The sequence below is a fragment of the Nannobrachium achirus genome (genome assembly GCF_963921795.1).
Source record: "Nannobrachium achirus genome assembly, chromosome: 8".
In the NCBI taxonomy this organism is placed as follows: Eukaryota; Metazoa; Chordata; class Actinopteri; order Myctophiformes; family Myctophidae; genus Nannobrachium; species Nannobrachium achirus.
The window spans coordinates 39974926-39999879 of record NC_137817.1 but is presented as its reverse complement, the minus strand read 5'-3'; the positions used below and the strand labels follow the sequence as shown (position 1 = coordinate 39999879).

Genomic DNA, 24954 nt, shown 5'->3' with positions numbered 1-24954 from the left:
TTTTTTTCACTCTATCAATTCTCTTTGCCAAAAAATAGCTGATCTACATTTGCCAATAAAATAGCTGATAAAATAGCTGATCTACAAGCTCACAACGCGTCGAAAAGCGACACGTTGTGAGCTTGTAGATCTGCTATTTTATTGGCAAATGTTCCGCCCAGGATAATGGATTTTGATTATCGCAATAATATCTTAAATATCTCATATTGTCCCATCCCTAGTAGATAGTAGGCATATACCATCCATGTGTCCATACTGTGCATCCATCCGTCCACGTCCAACCTTCCATCCATCCTTGTACCCATCCATCCACTTATCAGCGTATCCATCCATCCATCCACCCCTCCCCTCTTCCTCTCTTCCCCTCCCTCCCTCCCTCCCTGGGTGTTATTGACAGTGTGAATAATGTTCATCACAAGGTTCAGCCATGTCTTTATTGAATTCAACAGGTTAAGCTCCAGGAGTTTTCACTTTTTGCCTGTAAAAGATTAACAACTTACTGACCGCAGAGTGACCCTGTGTGTGTGCGCGCGTGCATGCGTGTACGACTGTGCGTGCGTGTGCACATGACTGAGATTGGAAGGGGGGGGGGCATATATGAGCATGCACCCTCACTTATCTTAATGGTTTGTGCTGCAGAGAGAGAGAGGGAGAGGTGGAGGGGTGTTGGCCTGGGGACCCAGTGATCTCAGAGCGGGTCTGGATGAGTGGGTGGCTTTGATCTGGGGCTGGGGCCCACTTTACGTCCCGCTCCTGTGTGTGTGTGTGTGTGTGTGTGTGTGTGTGTGTGTGTGTGTGTGTGTGTGTGTGTGTGTGTGTGTGCGTGCGTGCGTGTGTGTGTGTGTGTGTGTGCGTGTTTCCACCAGCTTTCATAAACACCTTGATAAGCCCAGCATGATGCCGCCAATGGAGACCACCGCTCGCTCTCACGCCCGCGTGCACATACAGTACATAGATGGCGCATGTTGGCTAAACATGCTCACATACGGTACACACAACGTACGTGTATGTGTACTTAACCACGGCAATAGCTTTTGTATACAGATACTTGCATGCTATTGCTTACACGTACACAGAGGTGCAGTCTCTAGAACAGGGGTGGGCAACTTTGATGATGGCGAGGGCCACTATATTTCCACCTTCACTCCAGAGAGCCACATCGCATATTGCAACGTCCTACTTTGTCATTCTAGTATCTTATACAAAAGAAGCAAAAATAGCAGATCTACAAGTTCAAAATGCATCACGCTGCGATGCGTTTTGAGCTTGTAGATCGGCTATTTTTGCTTCTTTTGAATTGGAATCCTGAATAATTTTTTGTTATTTTTGAATTGGAATCCTGAAATGTAAAATTTTTATTTAATTTCAAACGCATTTAGTTATATACTCATGTTAACTTTATGAACCTAAATACAAATACATTGGACATAAAAAAATACATTTCAATACTACTATACTAGTCATTAAGCTACTAATATAGACTGACGGAATTAAAGGAGGTCATGTTTGGAATTGTAACAGCTGAAATCAATAATATATCAGTATTCCGGTATTAACCTGCGGGCCGCATTAAGTGAAGGTGGGGGCCGCATGTGGCCCCCGGGCCGCCAGTTGCCCATGTATGCTCTAGAATATACTATATCGTCACTGTCGGGCGGAAACCTTGTATCTACAAGTTTCAAATTTGTATGTTTTTTCGTAAAGTAAAGCACTGCTTCATCATACAAGGCCGTCGCACAAAGGTAGTGAAAACAGCCGATCTACAAGCACACAACGCCTCGTGTGTGCTTGTAGATCGGCTGTTTTTGGTGGTGTAAATCATTTAAAAAATGATAAATACAAAACAAACGGTTTTGGACATACAAGGTTTCCACCCGACAACGACGATATGTAGTATAACGCGTGTGTTCGACAGCGAGCACGTGCGCACATGCTCTCGCTCGTGCGCGCGCGCGCACACACACGCACACACACACTCCTGTCCTTTCCATAACATTGGCAACCCTCAAAGACAAAGGCTGGTCTTTCATTTGTGTGTTGGGCTCATTTGCTGTGAAGTTTATGCGTCCCGGTAACAGCAAAGCTATCTGAATCCCCAGTGTCCTCATCCACATGGTTATAATTTGGGATTTTCTCCATTTTCAAAGCTTCGTTTTTTTCTTCTTCAGAGACTAGTGTTGTTAATTAGAAAGTGGACTACTTTTGTTGTGGCCCTTTGTGTTGCCAAGTGGGAGAACTCTCCTCCCTTTCTCTCTCTTTCACTCTTTCGCTCCCTCTCTCTCTCTCTTTCTCTCTCTCTCTTTCTCTCTCTCTCTCTCTCTCTCTCTCTCTCTCTCTCTGCCTTTGCAGAGGGGAAAAAGCTGTATCCCAGCCACTTTGTAAATGAAACATCCTCCCAGTATTAATGGGATAGAGCAGATGTTTTGTGTTTGTCTGGTCAGAGACGTGACAGCAGAGGCTGCAGCAAAACAAAACAAGAACGATTTTTTTTTTGGGGGGGGGGGAGCGAAAAATTGTGGGTGGGGGGGCTGGGGGGAGGTAAAAAAAAGAAGAAAGCGTGAGGCGATATTTATGGAAATGATTATATCACTCCCCCCATCACGTCCCGTTACGGGACGCATGTCTCGCACACATGGCAAATTAGAGGTCATCCCTTTGCCGTTGAGCGTACGTCTGTGTGTGCGTGTGCCAGCGCGTTCTGGTACCAAGACGTCGTAAATAACACTCCAAACCCCGGGGACGAGGTGTTATAAATAGGACGTGTCAAACCCTGACTCTGGCCAGCCTCAGGTTTCCCCGAAACCCTCTCTTTACACCCGCGGAGCGGCACGGCTGCTTTTTAATTTGTCCCTCTCGCGGGCTAACCGACTGACGCCTCTCGGCCAGGGCCTCTGTATTTCAACAAGGCCACAAAAGCCTCCGGTCCTCAGGCGCTCGCGCGCTCGCCCAGCTCCCTGCGCGGGGCCGCCCCCCTCTGTGCTTTGCTCTGTTGCTTTTTTGGAGCGCAGACTTGTCCCATCAGCAAGAAGAGAAAAGTCGTGCCTGGCCAGAAGAGCCGTGGCCAAGCCTCATCTGTCAAAAAAAAAGAAAAAAAAAACCCAGGGGCCAGACTTCTCCAGCCGCTCGGTGGGCGGGATGGGCCCATACAGGGAAAGGAGGAAGAAAGAAAGAAAGAGAAGGAGGGTGGTAGAGAGAGAGGGAGAGAGAGAGAAAGAGAGGAAGCTCCCAGATAAACAGACCGCAGCGCCTCAACTCCTAATCACCCTGTGCTTCCGTTTCCAGACTCTATAATTAGAAGGGCCCAGTCCCTTTTTTCTCCCCATTCCCAGTTGACGCAAATGCTTCTTGCGGCTTGGCACCTCGTTTGGGGCGTGGGGTTTCTGCAGTTTACAGGCCCAGGGCCTGAGCGCTCTGGGTTTCTGGTCGCTCTGATACTGCATGAATAGCTAACCGCTGTCTTAATGCTCCCGCTCTGCTTCTCCCCTCCTCTCCTCCTCCTCCTCCTTCACTCCTCCTCTTCAATAATCTGCATGGCCCCTCTTCTCATCTCCTGCTTCACCCATCCCTCATTCATCTCTTTATCCCTCGCAGTCAGTCCGTCTTCTCATCATCTTGATGCAGAACTGGCATTCGCTGTCGTTTGAAAAAAAAGCAAGAATGAAAAAAAAAAAAGCTTTGAAGCTTTGCAAAGTTTGATGGAAGATTGCGCAAAATCATTCAGCTTCGGATACTTTTTTTTTCTTTCCCCTCCTCGCAGAGAGGGTGTGTTTTCCATCTCCGCTCGCACGTGTTACAGAATCCTTTTAATCTTATGCCATTCCAGCCTCCTCTTTTCACATTTGACATGCCACCCAATAAAGCCTGGCCACTAATTAAAACCTACTGCATCTTCCACATAAAAGCCTCCGTGGGGAAAAACTGAGATGAAAATTACTAATTACCCTCGTGTCAGTTATGGCTGGGACTCGTCAAAAAAGGCGACTTTTTTTTGTTGTTGGTAAAACGTCCTAATCCTTCTCCACGTGCAACGGCGATGCGTCTCCTGACGTTTTTTTTTTTAACTTACGGCTTTTGTCTGTGGAGTCGTTTGCGACATCTCGCAGGCTTCAGAAGGAACATCCTTCAGGGCCCCGTTGGACCAGCAGAGAGCCAGTGGAGCTGTGGGTTTGTTCTGCTGTGGTTTGTTGAGCGTGTTGTTTACGGTAAGAGCCTATACTTTCTGGAGCTCGACGAGCTTCAAATAAAACAGGACTAAATGAATGGGCCTGTCAGTAGGGGTTACACTCCAGCCGAGAGCTTGCGGTCCCGCGTCGGGGCAGATTTATGTGCGTGCGCAGGCGCGCACACGCAGACACGCACATAAACATACATAGATGCACAGCGTCTGTCTCCCGTACAGACGCACAAACACCACAGACTCACACTGTCCCTGTCCCCGAGCGGCAGCAGACGACTTGGGCCACGACTTCGACCAGAGAGCAAATTATGATGTGAGGCATCAAGGCTGCGTTTTACAACCGTGACAAACGATAGCCTTGCTTCGTTTTAATGAGCTTGTTTGTTTGTTTTAAAGGCATAGTAGGCCTGATACCAGTTTGGCTCAGTTCACTGTGTGTTTATATGCTGTTTTGAAATTGAGTGGGAGTCTCTTTACATGTTGGATTAAATACATACACAATGATACCAATAAACTATTGATCTGTAGATCTGTAGATAACTGCACTCTCTGGCTACAGATACTATGATAACTATGTTCGCCTATAAGATTCATGTCGTTGGAATGACAACGTGTGTGTGTGTGTGTGTGTGTGTGTGTGTGTGTGTGTGTGTGTGTGTGTGTGTGTGTGTGTGTGTGTGTGTGTGTGTGTGTGTGTGTGTGTGTGTGTGTGTGTGTGTGTGTGTGTGTGTGTGTGTGTGTTTTACAGGCATGCTGCTGGTGACGGCCGACACACAGGGACATGACTTCCATGTCTTCCAGGTCCTCACACACCCGTGGGCGTCCTCCCAGAGCGCCGTGCACCACCTCTACACCCTGCACCGTGGAGAGACCGAGGCCAAGGTCACACGCACACACACACACACACACACACACACACACACACACACACACACACACACACACACACACACACACACACGGAGAAACCTTGTATCTCCAAGTTTCAAATGTGTATCTTAGATTTTTGCAAAACCCATTTTTGGACACTGCTCCTACAGATTCGGGCCTAAAATCACACAAAGTGGTACACAGTATCTCTAAAGTCATGTGATCAACATGGATCTGTCCCATTTCCCATATTCCCTCCTGATTGCCTTCTAAAGTTTGTGTATGCGAACTGACGGTCACCTATCTCCCGATTAGGGAGTCTTACTGGTATCTCCACGTTTCAAATGTTTATGCTTTTTCGTAAATGAAAATCCCTGTTTCATCATACAAGACTGTCGCACAAAAACTGGTGAAAATAACAGATCTACAAGCACACAACGCCTCGCGGTTGTGTGCCTGTAGATGTGCCTGTAGATCGTCTATTTTCCCTATTTTAAATCCTTTTTACAATGATAAATACAAAACAAACGGTTTTGGACGTTGTCGGTTTCCACCCGACACCGACGACATAGAGGTTTAAGTGGTTACCACGCAAAACGCATGCATTCACCCCGTAACCGCGGTGTGTAGAGGTGCTGTGTTGTGTTGTGACCGCGGGGACCCGTGGAGGGAGGGAGGGGGGCCACCCACCGCGGCGAGCAGAGCCAGCCTCCCTGCTGTGACGCTGGACGTTAGCACGTGGCTCAGCGAGGCCTTTCATCCACTCTGCGGCTTTCTAAACACTGTCATCCAGCCGACACTGGTGAGCATCAGCCGCCATCAAACCAAAAGCCTCTCTTGTTTGGGAGGCATAATAGGTATCTTTAGGCCATCTCTCACTCTCTCTAACCCTCTTCCTACTACTCTTTATACTATCATATGTGTGTCCCAGTGTGTGTTCGCGTGTGTCCGAGCGTGTGAGCTTGCGTGTGTTTTGGGTGTGAGTTCATAATTAGGAAGTCTTGTACCATAAACATGGGTGTGATCCTCTGTTGTTCTCGGGCCGCCCCGGCAGGTTGCTCCCTGTTTGTGTGTGTGTGTGTGTGTGTGTGTTGGTGTGTGTGTGTGTGCACGCGCACACATGCATGTGTGTTGTTGTTCACTCCGGAGGAGACAGGAACACAAACAGGGCAGGGCGTGATCCCCCCCTCCCCTCCACCCCCAATTGATCTGAAGACTGATGTAGCAGCAACTCGTTGCACTCACAGCTGTGCCTGGACGCTGTGCGCGGTTCCCCCGCTGGCCACCTCCATTCATCGGCTTCCAAAGCAAACACGTTTAAAAGCCGAGACAATTTGTAAGAGAAATAGGCCGTAGCCAGGCTCAAATAGCATTCAATGACAAACGGCTCTGTTTTCGGCAATGTGTAGCTTTTGTGTGTGTGTGTGTGTGTGTGTGTGTGTGTGTGTGTGTGTGTGTGTGTGTTCCGCTTTCTTTCTCCACTCCTGTCTTTCCTGTGCACGCACGCAAGAACGCACGCACACACACACACACACACACACACACACACACACACACACACACACACACACACACACACACACACACACACACACACACAGGGTGGTGAGGAAAATCAAATAGAGATGTTATTTGGAGGGATGGATTCTGTTTGACATGCCACTTTCCAACCACCCCACCCCACCTCTCTCTCTCTCTCTCTCTCTCTCTCTCTCTCTCTCCCTCCTAGCTAATTGAATTGAAACTGAGGCAGAGCAGAGCTTCTCAGTGAAAAAATTGCGACCGTTAAATTTGTGCCTCAGAACGCGTTGGCTTGTGGATGCGTTGGGCCCACGCTTAGATCCCAGTTGAAACCGGACCACAGGAACTATGGCCGGCATCGAGCTTCAATCAGCACCACCGGTCTCTTGGCTGTATTAAGAACCATCAACTTTCCTGACTGTGTGCCAGCCACAGTATTCCTGTCCAATTCAGGACAGAAAGACCCGGTACTGCATATGTTATCGCTGTCGGGCAGAAACCTGTCTTTCACTTTTCTTTGTGAATGAATGCCCTACTTTGTCCTATGACAGAGTGTACCCACGTACAAGCTCACAACTGGTGTGAGCTTGTAAATCAGTTTTTTTTCCCTTCTTTTTTTTTTAGTAAATTTGAAAATGTTTTCAAATATTCATCTACATCAGGGGTCTTCAACGTTTTCAGGCCAAGGACCTCTTTTTGAGAGAAAGATGAAGCAGGGACCCCCGACCTTATCATAGATCCCATATAGTTTCATCGTTTGACAGCACAATCATCAGTTTATTTTGGATTCATGTCAATTTGTGTTTTCAGATATTTAACCACTTGAACCGTCAACACAAGCTCTTTGCCGAAGATAGCCGATCTACAAGCTCACAAAATTTCTCAGAATATGGACACTAGGGTTCAGGTGGTTAATATAAAAAAGGAGAAAAAAAAACTTTCTATCACTCAAAGATTTGGGGTCCCAGACCCCCTGTTGAAGACCCATGAGCTACATTATAGGTGCTTGGGTGGCGCAGTGGTAAAGTACCTGCCCTCCACCGTAGAGGTTGTGGGTTCGAATCCACACCGTTGTGCATCTGGCTTCATTGAGCGTCTACATGCACAAACACAATTGGATCGTGTTGGGTGGAGGGAAGCAGGGTGGGGAGTGACACTGTAACAGCATGTATTCCTACAGGCTGGGGCAGCTTCTGTCAGCAGGGAAAGTTGGGCGGGAGGAGTAGGACGAAGACACAACGTCCTCCCGGTGGGGGCTCCTCAGTCACTGGTAGTTGAGTGAGTACGACAGCAGCAGTGACAACACACGGTGTGTGTGGGTTTGCATCAATTGGCAAAAAATAAATAAGAAATGTGGAGAAAAGGGGATTTATACAGTACATATACTCACCTATATTGACTCTGTCTTGTGTGTTTGATAAATTCTGAACCAATGAAAAGTCTTAAAGAGAGTTTGTTGTGACTTAATAATAACTACATTACATCCATTGGAATACAGGTCCTTTTGTCCATGTCCTGAAAGTATACAATGTTTACAATGTTCTGCCCAACAGCAACGATATAACAGACTTATCAGTTGTTCAGAACACAGCTGCAGCAAACAGCAAGCAACACCTTTCTCCTCATTAAAAAAACAAAACAAAAAACCATCTCACAGAGGTTGTTGCCCTAAAAACCCGAGGTGGGGGTACCAGTTGAGTCAGGAAAGAGAGAAAGAAGTGGGGGTCAGAAGGAGAGGGGGTCGGTGGTTTGGAGTGTGTGTATACTGTGTGTGTGTGTGTGTGTGTGTGTGTGTGGGGGGGGGGGGGGGGGGGGGGGGGGTTCCGGCAGAGCAAGAGGCTCCCCGCTGGGCCACAGCAGGCCTAGCCAAACGCCCCACTCAGTCACAGCGCCCAGCGCTCCCACCCAGTCTGGGCTCTTTCATGTGGAGTAGCAGAGTACATTTGATTATAATCTGGAAGAGAGAGAGAGGACATGGGGCTGTGTGAGTAAGGGCCTGGATAACACATGTAGCCACTCATTGCGACATGGAAACACTAAAGCCCACCACGCTTTAGTTGGCTGATAGACATCTTTAAAAGCCAGCTGATGAATAGTGACGAAAGTAAAACATCGGCACATCGGCCCCTTGATTGAGGCGGAGATTTGGATGCTGCCGTGTCCATTGAATGGCTGATAAATATGAGGATCTTACTTATTATAGATACATGTTCAAAGTAAATTAATATATACAGTATAGTGCATAGCTTTCCCTCATCATATTCCAAGTTGTCGACTGTAGATTATTAAGGGACATAAACGATAAGATAAGCCACAGCTAAAATTAATTTATACTCTTAACTACAACATATTTTCAAACTTGATTTTCTCTGCCAGTGTGCCCTGTTGTTTAAATTTTTTCTAAAATAGCATTTTTGAATAGGGCATTAGTGCTTAAATGAATTAAAGTTCAGTTTGTGTATTTCATACATGTTTCTTCCCCTACTATACCCTACTGCAGTACCCATTATTGTACTTGGAGGCTGGTCTATGTCATCAATGCTATGATATTTCCATCATATTGATAAAATCAGGGACCTCCATATTTGGGGATTTGTGGACTTATCTTTGGAGATCCGATGATCTGACTGACTTCAAACCTGCCACGGCACTCCATTGGGTCCTTGTGAATTTGATGGCAATGCGTCAGGAAACACGGACACCTGCAGATTCTGCTTATTTATTTATAGTTTGTTATTTTATAGTTTAATAGATATACAACCAGTAAGACACCCTAAGGGCGAGAATAGACAAGGCGAGGTCGCGCACATGGGTGGGTGCACATGGGCGTGTGCACATTGGTGCATTGGCATGTATAGTATACCCTTCTGCTGAGCTGGTCGAGTCATCACTGTGATGTCAGAACTGGTCAGCTATATCCATATATGGAGTCCGTGAGGTCAGATGTGGTGGTATTGACCAGCTCCATATATGGAGATCTAGGTGATGATCCAGTCGTCTCCATGTATGGATATCCAGGGTTTGATGAGGTCAGTGTCGTGATCTTCATATAGCCTATGGATATCCAGGTGATGATAGTCAGCAGAGTAAAAATCCCATTTTCTTTTCCTACATTTAAAAAAAAATATATATATACAGTATATATATTTTAAAATATATTTTTGTGTGGATGCCATGACCCCGGGGTTACCATGGTTACTAGGTAAGCAGGTGCTGCTGCCGCCGCCGGTGAGCAAAAAAAAAAAAAAAACGATATTTCATACATTTTAAAACAAACAAACAAATCTCAGAAAATTCCATAAATAATTATAATAATTAAGCAGTAATGAAAAGTGCCTAAAAAGTTTGGGAACCAATGCTCTAGTAAGTTAAAAAACATTTTTGGGCAAAATCTGGCTTCGGTTGAGTTTAAATCAGGCTTTAGAACACAACAGAGGAGCAGAGAGTTCTCCTTCATCCTCTCACACAGTGACTTTGCAATATACAGGACAAGCAGCGCTTACTCAACGAAACGCCCGCAGGCCTTGCTGGGTTCAGGGATATCGACTAGACGCGCGTGTACACACACACACACCCACACACACACACAAACAGGTAGGCGCACACATCCAGCGCCTGCCTCTAGTTAATGTACGACTCCACGGCAGGTCCTCTTGACTGGCAGCCCGCTCTGCCTGCTTTGAACTGAGCCGTCGTAAACACTGAGTGCCGACCTTAGCCTGGTGATATGGCCACGGGGTTATCGCCGCGCAAACACGCACGCGCTCACACAAGCACCGCTGGGTGATAAAGTCTCCAGTTTGGACGGGCGGAGGGACGCTTCCTTATCTCTCCCCGGAGCGTCCAAACATGTGGCCGGCTGCCAGTGACCCGGGGGGCCCGGGCCAGGTAAACAGAGCATGCTGCTGATAGCAGCAGCCTCGCGGGCTCTGGAGTAAGAGGAGGAGAGGAGGAGAGTGCACCCCCGGAGGTTGCAGGGCAAACTGGACAGCGCTGGTCACACAGGTCAAAGACCCACCATCTGGAATCTGACCGTGTTTTATCATCAAATAAAACTGGGGGAAAAAAAAAAAATATATATATATATATATATATATATATATATATATATATATATATATATCGTCGTTGTCGGGTGGACAACTTTTATGTCCAAAACCATTGGTTTTGTATTTATCATTTTAAAAATGATATAAAGTAGTGAAAATCACCGATCTACAAGCACAAAACACTTCGCACCGCAAGGCGTTGTGTGCTTGTAGATCTGCTATTTTCACTAGTCTTGTGTGACAGCCTTGTATGATGAAGCAGGGCTTTACTTAACGAAAAAACGTACAAATATGAAACTCGGAGATACAAGGTTTCTGCCCGACAGTGACAATATTTTAGTCGGGAAAGAGAGAAAGAAGTGGGGTCAGGAAGGAGAGGGGTTTGGAGTACTGTACTACAGTATATTCATGAATCAAATAGTAAATGCAGTATGTAGACATTCTTAATTCCTCAAACACTTCCCAACTTTTCCGTCTTTGCGGAGGCACAGTTTCACCCAGTCCCCCACCCCTTCATCAGAGTTCTCTCTCTCTCTCTGTCTCTGTCTCTCTCTCTCTTTCTCTCTGTGTCTCTCTCTCTCTGTGTGTCTGTCTCTCTCTCGCACTGTGTGTCTCTCTCTCTCGCTCTCTCTCTCTCTCGCTCTGTCTCTCTCTCTCTCTGTCGTTATCGTTGTGTCCATCAGTGAGCATTCTTGTCATGCCAGGGGGGTTCCTCTCAGGTGAGCGGAGCGCCCTAATCTCCCTCATCAGTGTCACTTTGAACACACTCCTCTCCAGCGTCTGTCTGTCCAGCTGTCATGGATGTCAACGTGTCCTCTGTGGACAAGGACGCGGGACGGGACAGGGGTGCTTATTCATTCTCACTCTCTGGAATCTTTCTGTCCAGGCTGACCCTTGTGTGTGTGTGTGTGTGTGTGTGTGTGTGTGTGTGTGTGTGTGTGTGTGTGTGTGTGTGTGTGTGTGTGTGTGTGTGTGTGTGTGTGTGTGTGTGTGTGTGTGTGTGTGTGTGTGTGTGTGTGTGTGTGTGTGTGTGTGTGTTAGTCAGACACAGATAAAACACTAGACACAGTTGCATTCCGCCCTCATTAAGATAACACTATATGGAAGATATCTGCAAGTATCTGTCACGTTAGGTTTACACGCACACACACACGCACACACCTCTCAGGTGCTCCGTCGTCTGATTCCCGTCAGATTAATTACGTTAGACAGTGGATTGTAGAACATGACGTTTCTACGTCTGACAGGATGATTATGACCTCGTAGACGCGCACACAAAGTAGTTCTTTCTCTAAGGCAAATCATCCATAATGAGCCAGGACATAGGTCAGGCAGCGCAGCCCCCTGCTCCGCTCCACTCCTGGCTCTTTGTGAAGTAAAAGAAGCCGTGTGGAATGCAGAGGATGGCCCATTAGCTGTCACTGCTGCACGGGGACAATTACCTAATCTGGTCTGGCAACACATGAGAGAGGCCTGGAGCTGCAGGGCTGGATGTCTGTCTCTGACCGTCTGTATGTCTGTCTCTGACTGACTAACTGACTGACTGACTGACTGAATGTAGGGCTGTCACGGTTAGGACTTTTTACATGACGACTAAAGGCCTCTAATTCAGTCTAAGGCTTTTCAGAAGTCGCGAGTGATGTAATTTTGTAGTCGAACCAGACCTTTTTGAAGTTTCGGTCAAAGTATGGACAGGCCTTAATTGTCACTCAAATAATTGCCATTAACAATTTAATTGTGTTTTTGCCATTGACAATTACATTTCTGTTTGGCTTTTAGGATTTGAAGTTGCACATGGCAGATATGACACTTAACCTATATAAGAATTGCCAAGTTTATACTTAAAAAAGAACATCGATAGTGGAAACAGCCGATGTTGCAATGCGGCGTGTTGTGAGCTTCTAGATTGTCTGTTTCCACTATTTTTGAAAATGTTTGAAAATATACAAACATTTTTCAAAATGGAAACGATTATGACGATTATGACAAAATAATTGCGATTATGTCAAATAATTGCGATTATGTCAAATAATTGCGATTCGACGATTATGTAATAATTGTGACAGGCCTAAGTAACTGACTGTCTTACTGACTGACTGTTTTCTCTCTTTTTACGGTCATTTCTCAACAAGTCAGCAAGTCTCTCTCTCTCCATCTCTCTTTCTCTCTCTCTCACTTCTATTGTCTGTTCCATCCTATCTCTTTCTGGTCTCCAGCATGTCTCACATGCTCAGAGAGATGCTATCTCTCCTCAAGTGTTTGTTCCATGCGAGACAGTCCACACTTCACAAGGAAAGACTGATTGTCCCTTTTTCAAACAGGTCCTCGGCACCATCTCTGTCAAAGATAAAATATAAACCGTCTCAACCAGTTGGTACGCCTAATGTCCAGGCTTCAAACCTACCTGTGTTCCATGACAGCTCTTTCTGCTACTCCCACTTAAACGAGTAGTTCACCCCCAAAATGACTTTTTTTTTATTGATTACTCATGCCATGGAGACTTGAGTTCAATAATATTTTTTTGTATTTGTCACATTGCTAAGACAAAAAATGTATTTGAGTAAATTTACCCCCATTGATTCCGGATGGGGACCCAAATGCATTTGGGTGCAGGCACTGCCTGCGATCTTGACATTTTGTACTTTTATAGCCATTGTTTTCTGGCTTGAAGCGAGCCCACAATTGTTTCGAAGGAACAATATTTTCTAGTTTCAGATTGTCATCATCCAAATAATTTTAGGGGTAACTTGCCTCCATTCCTCAATAAGGACAAGTGTTGTAACTTGTAAATTTTAGAGCAGTTGGCTCTGCAGGAGGCTAGCTAGCTGTCCGGAACTAATCTCACAAACCGTTGGAACAGTCAGAGCCTCATTGCTTTGGCCCTTGTTTCAAGATATGTTCATACTGTTTGAAATATTAACCTTTCATTTGATAATGGATAGAAGTCAATGGGACTGATCAGGCTGAAACCTTGCCCAAATACAGTCATACATCATTGATGCAGTATTTCATAGATCACTAATGTGAGCATCACAGTCTGGTCATTTGAAATACCAGTTACACATTGGAGCCATGCCATTCCCATGTGGATCCTGAGATCCACACAATTAGATTTTTTTTGTAAAGACAAAAAAGAAAAAAAAAAAAAAGAATCGCCCTCACAAAGTCTCCTATCAGACCAATCACTGTCCGTCCAATAGCTTTTATTGATTCAGTCCAGTGCCTCGTCATGCATCTGTTATTGTGACGGGAGAGTTCTGTGTACACGGGGGATTAGTCAGTATAAGCCATCGGCTGCATGGATATGCAGATGACTAGGTCGTACAACGTCACATTGTGGTCGGGTAAACACTTGTGGACGACGCCACAAAAACACTTAAGTGTTCACCCACCCAGAGTCTTCAGCAAGCTGTGTTTCGGCACTAATCCACTTCTAAACACATGTTGTGTTTGTGTGTGTGTGTGTGTGTGTGTGTGTGTGTGTGTGTGTGTGTGTGTGTGTGTGTGTGTGTGTGTGTGTGTGTGTGTGTGTGTGTGTGTGTGTGTGTGTGTGTGTGTGTGTGTGTGTGTGTGTGTGTGTGTGTGTGTGTGTGTGGATAGCGTAGGCAGCATAGGCCCAAGCTCACCAGACACCACTAAACAAGTGTGTGTTGGGGGGGGGGGGGGGTGCAGACACTGAGGCGCACACCAACTGTCAATCTCACTAATTGCCCACACCCCGCATCACCCAGCCATTGTCTGACTGTCACTTTGACCCCATTGTGTGCTGAGCGTTAACCTCAAGAGCCCTTTTCCTGCAGGGTCTAACCCCCCCCCCCCCCCCCCCACTACACACACACACACACACACACACACTACACACACACACACGCCTCGTCCTTGTACGACCTCGGTGGTGCCCCAGCAGTTCCCTGCTGACAGTATACAAATTGTTTGTCCCTCAAACCTAATCGTGGACATGGTGACATATTGCAAAACCCAGAACAAAAGTGTAATAATAACAACGTGATTGTTAACTAAATGAGAGGCTTTGTGTTACTGTTAAATCCCTGGTATTAATGAGAAAACAGTACAACACCCCCCCTCCCACACCCCATAACCTCCCTATTATGTCTATAATTTTCTCACCTCCATTATGTCTCTGTCCTCTTACTGTCTTCTGCCAATGTCCGTCACATACTGTACCCTGGCTTTCACCGTATCTATTATCTAACTCTAGCATATGACTTCCATCTCTGTCCTCTACCTATGTCATCTCTGTCCCTCTCTCCCTTCCCTTCCCCATCTTGAAATTATACTTCAAAGTGATACTGTGTAATTGCTTTTTCAATTAAACTGTATAATCTTTCACTGGTACCAGTAAGACCCCCTAAATCGGGAGATACACACACTTTAGAAGGCAATTGTAGCCAATCAGGAGGGAAATGGGACAGATGCATGTTGATGACATGACTGTAGACATAGTGTGTACCGCTTTGCGTGATTTTAGGGCAAAATTTGTAGGAGCAGTGTCCAAAAATGTGTTTTGCAAGAATCGGCCTCATGGTGACACTAGAGGAGGACCATGTGAGAAATGAGGGTTGGAGGTTGTGGTTTGGCAGCCAAGGAGTGTGTGTGCAAAGTTTGGCATGGATAGGGGCAACGGTGGTAAATAAACCAAATACGATAACAATACTAAACGCTGTCCTCTGTGTGCTCCAGGTCCAGGACATGTGCTTCAGCCAGGACAGCCGCTGGGTGGCCATCAGCACCCTGCGGGGCACCACGCACGTGTTCCCCATCAACCCGTACGGGGGGGCGCCCTGCGCGCGCACCCACATGTCCCCCCGCGTGGTCAACCGCATGTCGCGCTTCCAGAAGAGTGCCGGGCTGGAGGACATCGAGCAGGAGCTGAACAGGGCGGCAGCGGCGGCGGCCGGCGGCGGGGGAGGAGGCATGGGCGTAGGCGGCTGCGTCCTGGGGGCCGGCGGCGGGATAGGAGGACGCTGCAGCCCCATCCCCGGGCTCTCCAGCAGCCCCTCGGGATCCCCGCTACACGGTGAGCAAGACCAGTGTTTAGGACAGTGGTTCTCGACAAGTGGGTCGGGACCCCCAGGGGGGTCACCAAATTATTTTGGGGGGTCCCCAGATGATTAACTTAATGTGCAACATTGTAAACAAACCTTGCAACGCAAGGCGTTGTGAGCATGTAGATCTGCTTTTTTTCACAATAGAACCGTGTTATACAAAATGTAATGCCTCAATCTGCTTGTCAAGGTGGGGGGGTCCCCAGTTAAAATGTGATTATTTTGGGGGTTGCGGCCTGAAAAGGTTGAGAACCACTGGTTTAGGACAGTGTTTTTTTTAACCTTTTTCATATCAAGGTCCTTTATTTATTTGGGCCTTTTAAGCTGTGGACCACCGTTTGATGAGATTCAGCCTCAGACCCAAAGCTTTGAATATTTTGTCATCGTTGGATAAGATTTTGTTCACAATTCCACGCTGTATTGATGTCGGTACCATAGGATTGACAACAGGCAAACGTTGATCAAATTAACACTTCTTCTAAAGTCTCTGAGTGTGTAGACTTCTTGTAAATTAAGTAATGGAGATGTTTAACAATAATTGAAAGAGCAAAGATCTATAAGGGTCCTTTTGGTTACCAACTCCATCATACCCCTTCTCAGTCTCTTTTTCGGCTTATCCAAAAGGATCATTCTCTCTGCGCTTGAACCGGAAGTGCTTCTGGACGCTTTCGGGCCAGGATAGCCATAGTCCCGTTTACATACATTATAGGCAGAAGCACTAGCTTAGCCGCTATCCGTGGTAATTTCATTCAGAAGAAAGTTGACATGGAGTGTGCATACGGAGATGATTACATGCGCTTACATCGATGTGCACGGATCGTGCACGTGAAGCGCCCAGTGGGAAAGACGTTTTCGCTCAAATCCCCACTGTAGGCCAATGCAGAGCTGCGCCATTTCGCGGGTGAGTAAACAACGACCGATGCATTTGCGGTGAAAAGAATGACATGTCGTTGGATCTCTCTGATGGTCTTGTAAAATTAATGCTGTCTCAGATCATAAGGTATATTCCTGTAAAAATAGAAATCTCCGGCTAATCCACCGACAGCCATTCTGGGAGGCTGTGAAAGTGTTTTAAGAGGAGGCAGGACATGAACCTATTTGAGAAGTTGAGATTGTCTTCTATTCCAGGCTCTACTTCAAAATTAAACAACCACACCAACCACTTTATGTCAATATTATAATTGATATTCTAATGTGTTATTAGATATCCACTGGGATTTCATAATAGGGCTGGTCAATATATTGATACGACAGTATATCGATATCGTGATATGATACTAGATGTCGTCTGGGATATTGGATGTCATAAGATCATGACATGGCACTAGTGTTGTCTCTTCCTAATCCTAATCACCTAAGTTTCAGGTTTTGTACTTTCAAAAAGTGTCATACGTTTTCAAAAAATAGTGAAAATAGCTAAGCTTATGAGCTTGTGACAAGCTTGTGAGATCTTTTTTAATTACATGGAAAATGTATATTATCGTCACAATATGATGTTTTTGTCAGAATATATCAATATTGAGCCAAAGGTAGTCAAAGACATTGTGATATTTGATTTTGTCCAGGCCTTATTGTTGTGTATGCACACGTTTATTCGTATTAGTGTTTGTTAAAGTAAGCTCCTCTTAGCCCCACTAGTAGTCTCGCATAGCTATACTTGAATGATTGATTGAGTATTTTATTACAAAAATAAGTCCTTTTACGGTCTTTTTTACGTCGGAAGTCCTTCAGAGATCTCCGCCTACTGATATGTCTGTTGATATCTAAATGAAATGTACTTGGCTGATGCCCTCTGGAATTGCTTTACTGCTGGGAACAATGCCCCTCTGGTTGTACCCGCTTGTACCTGTTGTCAGAGTACCCGTTGTACCCATTATCAGCATAGGTAACATATATTATTCTACCCACTGTCACGACTACCCATGACCCATGAGTACCCATGCCGTCATGTTGATGACATCAGGATCACCTACTGTACTGTAATGGGCAAAGAAATGGACACAGACAGATAGCAGAGATTTGTTTTTCGATCATCATGATGAGGACATGATGAGTCATCCGTGGTCAACCATGGTCCTCCGTGTCGGCTGTCAGCCACATCTAAATATGGGATCCACCATGTCACACTCGCACACCCGCAAAAATAACACACGCACGCACACACACACACACACACACACACACACACACACACACACACACACACACACACACACACACACGCATAATGTCACTGTGAGGTTAACGTATTTTTATTTCCGATTCAAAATCTGCCATTCTAAACAAGCAGTCCCTTAAATCAAAAACACTAGTCGTCATCCCGTCTAGGTTTTAGTTTTAACCTTTTAAACCAGGGGTCTTCAATGTTTTCAGGCCAAGGACCCCTTAGTTGAGAAAGAGATGAAGCAAGGACCCTCACAACCTCTTCATATATTCCATATGGTATTGTTGTTTGGCAGCACAATCGTCAGTGTATTTTGTCATTTTGTGTTTTCAGATATTTAACCACTTGAATCGTCAACTTGACCTTTCACTCTGTACTTAGTCTTCTCTTTTTCCCCTCTAAACCAAACCCCTTTGCCTAAAATAGCCGATCTACAAGCTCACAACGCTTCGCACCACGAGGCGTTGTGAGCTTGTAGATCTGCTATTTTTGGCTATTTCTCAGAAAAAAAAAGAGTTTCTATCACACAAAGATTTGGAGGACCCCCTGTAGTAACTCTGAGGACCCCCTGTTGAAGACCCTTGTTTTAAACTATATACATATTGACCTGGGTCCACCCAAGGCTCTAAACTAAACCCTCTACTATTTCCTCTACACCAAATATCTTCATCTAAATCAGTCAGATGTTGCCAGAGAACAGGGATGATAGGGTTCAAGTGAAGCTGTCCCCAGCCAGTGACAAACCCTGCTCACCCCGTCAGACCTTGTCCCCTGCGGTCTCTGACCTGCCTGCCACAGCCTTGGGCCCCTTGTTTGTCAAACACCATCTCTGGCTGCCGACACCGTCTCTGTGCATCCCCTCCGCACCTGGAGCCCCCGCTGCCACCAGCCATGTACACATTAACACCCACGCGTTCGCACGCACGCACGCACGCACGCACGCACACACACACACACACACACACACACACTCTTTTTCTTTCTCTGAATTTCTATACATGCCTCAAACTCGAAAACCTACATAAATGTTGTTGGAGTAAACTCCGGCTACATTACTAGCTTGGGTACAAAGGACGAATGCACGCACGCACGCCACGCACACACAGCTAAGCAAGTGCTTTAGTGTTTCTGCATATCTGGGTCAGAATGGGTGATACATGACGCCCTGATGCTGGTGTCAGGGTCAAGTCATAGTGCCCCCCCCCCTCTCTCTTCTGCCAGGACCTCTAGACACATCTGTCTCTTCCCCACCTCTGCCCCCACCAATGACAGGGCGCCCAGCTTCCCCCCCCCCCCCCCCCCCCCCTTTCTAGCTTCGTTGTCAAGACCAAGACCCTCACATAACCCCTTACACATAAACACCAGCAGTGCTCTCACACACACACACACACACACACACACACACACACACACACACACACACACACACACACACACACACACACACACACACACACACACACACAGAGGCACACACAGAGGCACACACACACACTCACACACACACACACACACACACACAGAGGCACACACACACACACAGATTGCAATGGCAAGACTTTAGCACCAGTAGCAGTGGGGTGCTGTGTGTGTGTGTTCAGTCAGCGAGTTTCGTCCGATAACCCGGATGAAGTCCGGGAGAGACATCAAAGTGGAAGAGACTTGGAAGGTGAAAGTGAGCAAGCCAAATAACGAGGCTCAATAGAGAGAAAGGAATGAGAGATGAGAGGGGGGGGAGTTAAAACAAGAGAGAGGGAGAGAGAAAGATAAGCTGGTAGCTGCAGACGGCGCTGAAAGCCAGGGGTCTGAGGGAGAGCGCTCGTAAATCACACTTTGGTTTCAAAGGAGGGCATTAGGGCCACCTGTCAACAATTAGTCCTCACAGTGATACCTTACTCTGGATGTCTGTCTCTCTCTCACTGTGTGTGTGTGTGTGTGTGTGTGTGTGTGTGTGTGTGTGTGTGTGTGTGTGTGTGTGTGTGTGTGTGTGTGTGTGTGTGTGTGTGTGTGTGTGTGTGTGTGTGTGTGTGTGTGTGTGTGTGTGTGTGTGTGTGTGTGTGTGTGTGCATCATTGCTGTCAGACAGAAACCTTGTATCTCCATATTACAACTTGTTGTGACGTTTGTTACACTCTTGTAATAACTTCACTGTACAAGAGTGCCGCGCAAAAGTAGCAAATATCTTTTTAATATTCCACAAATATTTGATCACTGAAAAGTATTAATGAGAGCTCTAGAGCAACAGGGTGTCCGGGACCCCTAGGGGGTCCTTCAAATCTTTGTGTGATGGAAAGCTTTTTTCTCCTTTTTTATATTAACCACTTGAACCCTAACGTCCATATTCTGACAACTTTAGCCTAAAATAGCAGATCTAAAAGCTCACAACGCCGAGGCGTTGTGAGCTTGTAGATCAGCTATTTTCGGCAAAGAGGTTTGGTGTAGAGGGGAAAAAAATAGCAGACTAAGTACAGAGTGAAAGGATCCATTGGAACAGGTTTTCTTTTCTTCTTCCATATCCCGAACAGTTTTGTACATACAAGGTTTTTCCGACAGCGACAATATGAAGGAAACAAAGGAGCTACAGGAGTGACACTCGGAGCGGTAGTCAAAGTGAAAGATTGTAGAATGCCGTCCGAGGCAGGAGAAGAATTTCCCAAGGCTCGGCTCTCCCTGGGAAACTCCAAGGTTTTCATAACTCACTGACATTGTACAGCATACAATACAGTCCACAGGAAATTGTAGACAGGTTTCACACCCCTTTTATCAAGGTGTTAATCCATGCCATATGGACACTGGCTCGCCTCATGACAAACAACACGTAGGCTCCTATGGCGCAGGTCGTGGTGTGTACTTGTAGTATTATGCCCTCATTTGTATTGTGGCGTCTGGTGCTTTTTTCTCCCCTTTTCTGTGTTTCTCTCTGTTTTTCTTTTTTTCTCTTGACAGATTGCGTGTCCCATATTTTGAAAACAAGTCTGCGTCGAGGCGTCTTGTTGTGTGTAATTTTAGAAAGTGTCCCTCCTCCGCCGATGATAAGGCAAGATCATTTGTCCCGAAATCCGGAAGCCGACACATTGAGTCACAATTTGCTTTTGTTTTTTTGTTTTTTGCTTTCCGCCTGTTTTTGCGAGCGGGGCGTGAATTTTTCGGCCAAAGCGACCGGCGGTTTCTTTGGGCCCGGTGGATTTGGGAGCCGGGGTGAGGCAAGCCCGGGGGCCCCCAGAGGGCCACCTAGCCACAACAGCTGCCCTGTGATTGTCACCGGGCAGGACAGCGTTGATTTTGGGGAAGGAACTGTGGAAAAATACACATCCTTCTCAAAGCTGCCAGCCCAGCCTCCGGCAAACACCTAAAAATAGAAGCTGCAATTGTCTCTCTCTCTCTCACTCACTCACTCACTCACTCACTCACTCTTTCTCTCTCTCTCTCTCTCTCTCTCCCTCTCCCTCTCTCGTCACTGTTTAAATGTGGAAGGGTTATTTGCGTTCCCCCCGCACACATTTTCGTCCCTCTCTTTCTTGAAAAACCTCGTCTCTGTGATCGATGCATTGTCATTTGAGGTGATGACCCAGAGCGTTTGACCGCTCCACACACACACACTGACTGTAAAGGTCGGTTTCGTCTGCGGCTCAACACATCCAAGGCCAGATTAGAAAGCAGCGCTCTCTCCCCATGCACACAGGCCAGAGGTTACTGAGGTTGCTCTCGCCAAGCCCCTGCGAGGGCAACTGGTGAATTATATGATTCCCATGTTTTTGAAATGCGATCCCCGTACGGTTACAGCGCTGTGTTGTAGCGCGGGTGGCTTTTTGTTTCTTCTTTTCTTTCGCAGCGCTTCTAAAACAACCCCCTCCTGATCACACATGATGTTGAAACGTAGTCCCGTGTTTATTCTTGTCCCGGTTGAACCTAGAAGCCCCGGAGCTCGCGCTGCATGGAAACCACTGACGGGGGATCGGTTTGCTTTTGTGGGACGGACAGGGCCAGGTCCTCTGCTGTCACCGTGAGAACGTGAGAAGACGTTCCCGACGCCGTGTGTTACTACTTTCCCTTTTTCTGCTGCCTTGTCATCAAAAAGAAACAATGGCACGGAGAGAGGATGACGGACGAAAGAAATATTTAAAAAAAGATGAACAACACACGTTCAAAGTGTTTGTGTTGTGGCCGCCGTGTGCGCATGAGTGTGCGCGCGCGTGCGTGCGTTCGTGTCTGTGTATATGTCGGTGTGAATGCCTATCTTTGTGCTTTTTTCTTTTTTCAAGCCTGTGGGTGTCCTTTTGCACATAGGCCGGTGGGTCCTTTTGTTAAGTGTGTGTGTGTGTGTGTGTGTTTGTGTGCGTGCATGTGTATACACAACCCTGGTCACAGACTCTCCAACCATGAAACATCAACACGGGGGCTATTAGTCAGTGTAACAGATTTGTTTCTTCATGGAGCGAGAACCCCGGTGGTCCCAGTCCAGAGACATCTGGACCCTGGCGTACGTTCATAGGACGGCTTTGGGGTGGGGGGGGGAGCGGGGAGGGGGTTAAAAACAAGGTGTGACGGGAAACTGTTAATTCACTGTTGATAAAGGGACACTTCCTCCCTGCTATTAGAGGCCAACGCGTTGCTTATTTGGGTTTCAGCGGCCTTTTTTATCTTCGCTGCCTTCTCCCCCGACGCCCTCCCTCGTCAGTCATCATGCCGTGGGCGAAAAAACAGCGCGGCGTCGCGGGCGCCGATTGCGAGGAAGCATTACCTCATCTCTGGTGGTCCACGACACACACACACTTACACACACTCACACACATGCATGTGCTGGCCTCGCTGTGAACCCACGTTTTATCCACGTCGTCCATAAAGTTCTGAGTTCTCTGATTTCAAATCCTGTATACTTTTCATGTACTTTCATGGTTTTGTTCTACGATTATTGTCCTGTCTCTTCTCTGTTCTATCCGCTGCCTTCCATTTTGTCCAGACGTACACTTTTCCGTGCACTTGTGTGTACATGGTACAGGGTATTGTATGTAGACCATGCAGTCTCAAAAGATCAAATGGTTCATCCTTTCAGAGACAGTGAAGTCCAGTGCACTGTGCACTGCACATTGTACTCGAGGGCTTTTCCATACATGGGAATGACAGCTTTGCTGTAGCTGCTAATTTGATCCAGTAAATTTGACCCTGTATTCCATTATAGAGGGATTTCAGTCAATTCGCGATCTCCCACATGACAAGGTGCAGACCTCTTATGAGTGATTGGAGTGTGTCATGGTTCCTGTTGTTGTTGAGTGTGTCGTAGCGGACGGTTAGTGCTGACTGGTGGAGTGTACGGGTCAGTGGACCTGTCCTGGGTGGGGCTGCAGGTATGCTGTATGCTCCTCTTCTCTGACCCCTGCATACACTGAAGGTTTATACCAAAGTGTGAACGCTCATACATCTTAATATTATTTTAGCCAGTGAAGAACAGTGAAGTTGCTGTTTTAGTACTGTAAAAAAAAGTTGTACATATTTACATTACTGTATACACTTACACTGTATATTTGTACTGGTACATTGTGCATGCATAAAGTCACATTTCACATTGTGTCAGTCACTGTACATTGCCCCTGCATACAGTTACATTGTCTTCCCATGAATATGCATAGTCTCATTTTAGATTTATGTGGGGGAAAACCCTCACTTGCTGTGATTAGTTGTGGAAGTGGTAGTACCAGAGATGGCCTCCATGTGGCACTATGTAGTCAGAGTTCCCAGCAGGTAGGATGAGAGGAGGAGCGAGCATAGCAGAGCAGAGCTCCATTCTACTGCCAGCCAGCCAGTCTGCCTGCCTGCCTGCCTGCTAGCCAGCCAGCCTGCTAGCCAGCCAGCCGGCTGGCCGGCCGGCTATAGCCAGGCCCTGTTTTCCACTCCTCAGATAGATAGAGAGAGAGTGAGGAAAGGGCTTGTAAAGCTTGACTTGTGCTGTGAGGGTTTTGTATTGATACAAATCTAACATAGGAGAGGAGGCTGAGGAATCTTTCCAGATTTTTTTTTTCTTTTCTTTTTTTTTATGAATGGTCATTTCCTCAAGCTAAAATAACTTCCAGCCTTCCTTTGGATTTTTCTTTTCTTTCTTTTCTTTTTCTCTTTTTTTCAGGCATACTGAACTCTTTTTTTATCTCCTTATATCGCCTTATATTTTGACATTTTCAGATGTGTGTGGATGTATCATTTTCGTATGAGAGGGAGATTATCAGCTTGACACATTTCCTATATATTTTCTATATAATGTACATTTTCACGTGGCTGGAATTCAATTTGTAGTTCACCTATTGACCTAAATTTACCAACTTTGTTTTGGTATATGCAGACATTTGTTTTCCATTTGAGAGCAATATCAGTTACTAATATTTATTATTTTTTGCCATTTATCGCAATACCACAATATAAAGCCACATGTTCACTTTAAAAATTACACAGGATGTAATGTATGACGTTAAAATATGACAAAGAATAGCAGCCATATGTTTCCATAGTCTAACCTGCTGTACGGATTACTGCCGCAAATGCATTATGACATGGTAAAACGCTTTTTAAGAGAAGCAAATGTTCCCTTAAAAAAATCTCTCTCTCTCTCTCTCTCTCTCTCTCTCTCTCCCTCTCTCCCTCTCCCCCTCTCTCCCACGCGCCTATCTCTTCCACACAGTGCAGTGGATTATGTTTTGTGTGTTTTTTTTGTCATTGTACATTTCATGTAAGAGTTGTGTCATCCGAGGTGATCTTTGGTAACATTGCATTCGTAGCAGACTGAGGCATCTCTGCTCTCTCCTCTCCTCTCCCTTCCCTTCCCTTGCGGTCTTCCCTACCTTGGCTAGAGTCAATAAACGGAGAGCTCAGCAAAAACCACACAGCAATCGAACAAGCTGTTTACCCTGAAAATTAGCCTTCCCCTGTACTTTTAGGGTTTTTAAAGCGACCAAAAATATACAGTGCCAAGGAATATGTATCTTGGCCAACGTTGGACTCTGAGACCTCTCTCTCTGCTCGCTCTCTCTCTCTCTCTCTCTCTCTTCCTCTCTTTTTTTGGTGTGTGTGTGCGTGTGCGTGTGTGTGTGTGTGTGTGTGTTTTTACGACCCCTAATAACTC

The 24954-nt window shown here is 46.2% G+C and overlaps 1 protein-coding gene across 2 annotated transcripts in view; it reads left to right on the top strand.

Annotated features, from left to right (window-relative positions):
* bcas3 (BCAS3 microtubule associated cell migration factor) overlaps window positions 1–24954 on the top strand; it is a 417558-nt gene that overhangs the window by 79435 nt on the left and 313169 nt on the right. For both annotated transcript variants that reach the window (XM_080732380.1, XM_080732379.1), the window contains exons 14-15: window positions 4926–5059; window positions 15319–15655. In XM_080732380.1, the coding sequence (XP_080588506.1) occupies window positions 4926–5059; window positions 15319–15655 (471 nt within the window). The remainder of the gene's footprint in view (window positions 1–4925; window positions 5060–15318; window positions 15656–24954) is intronic.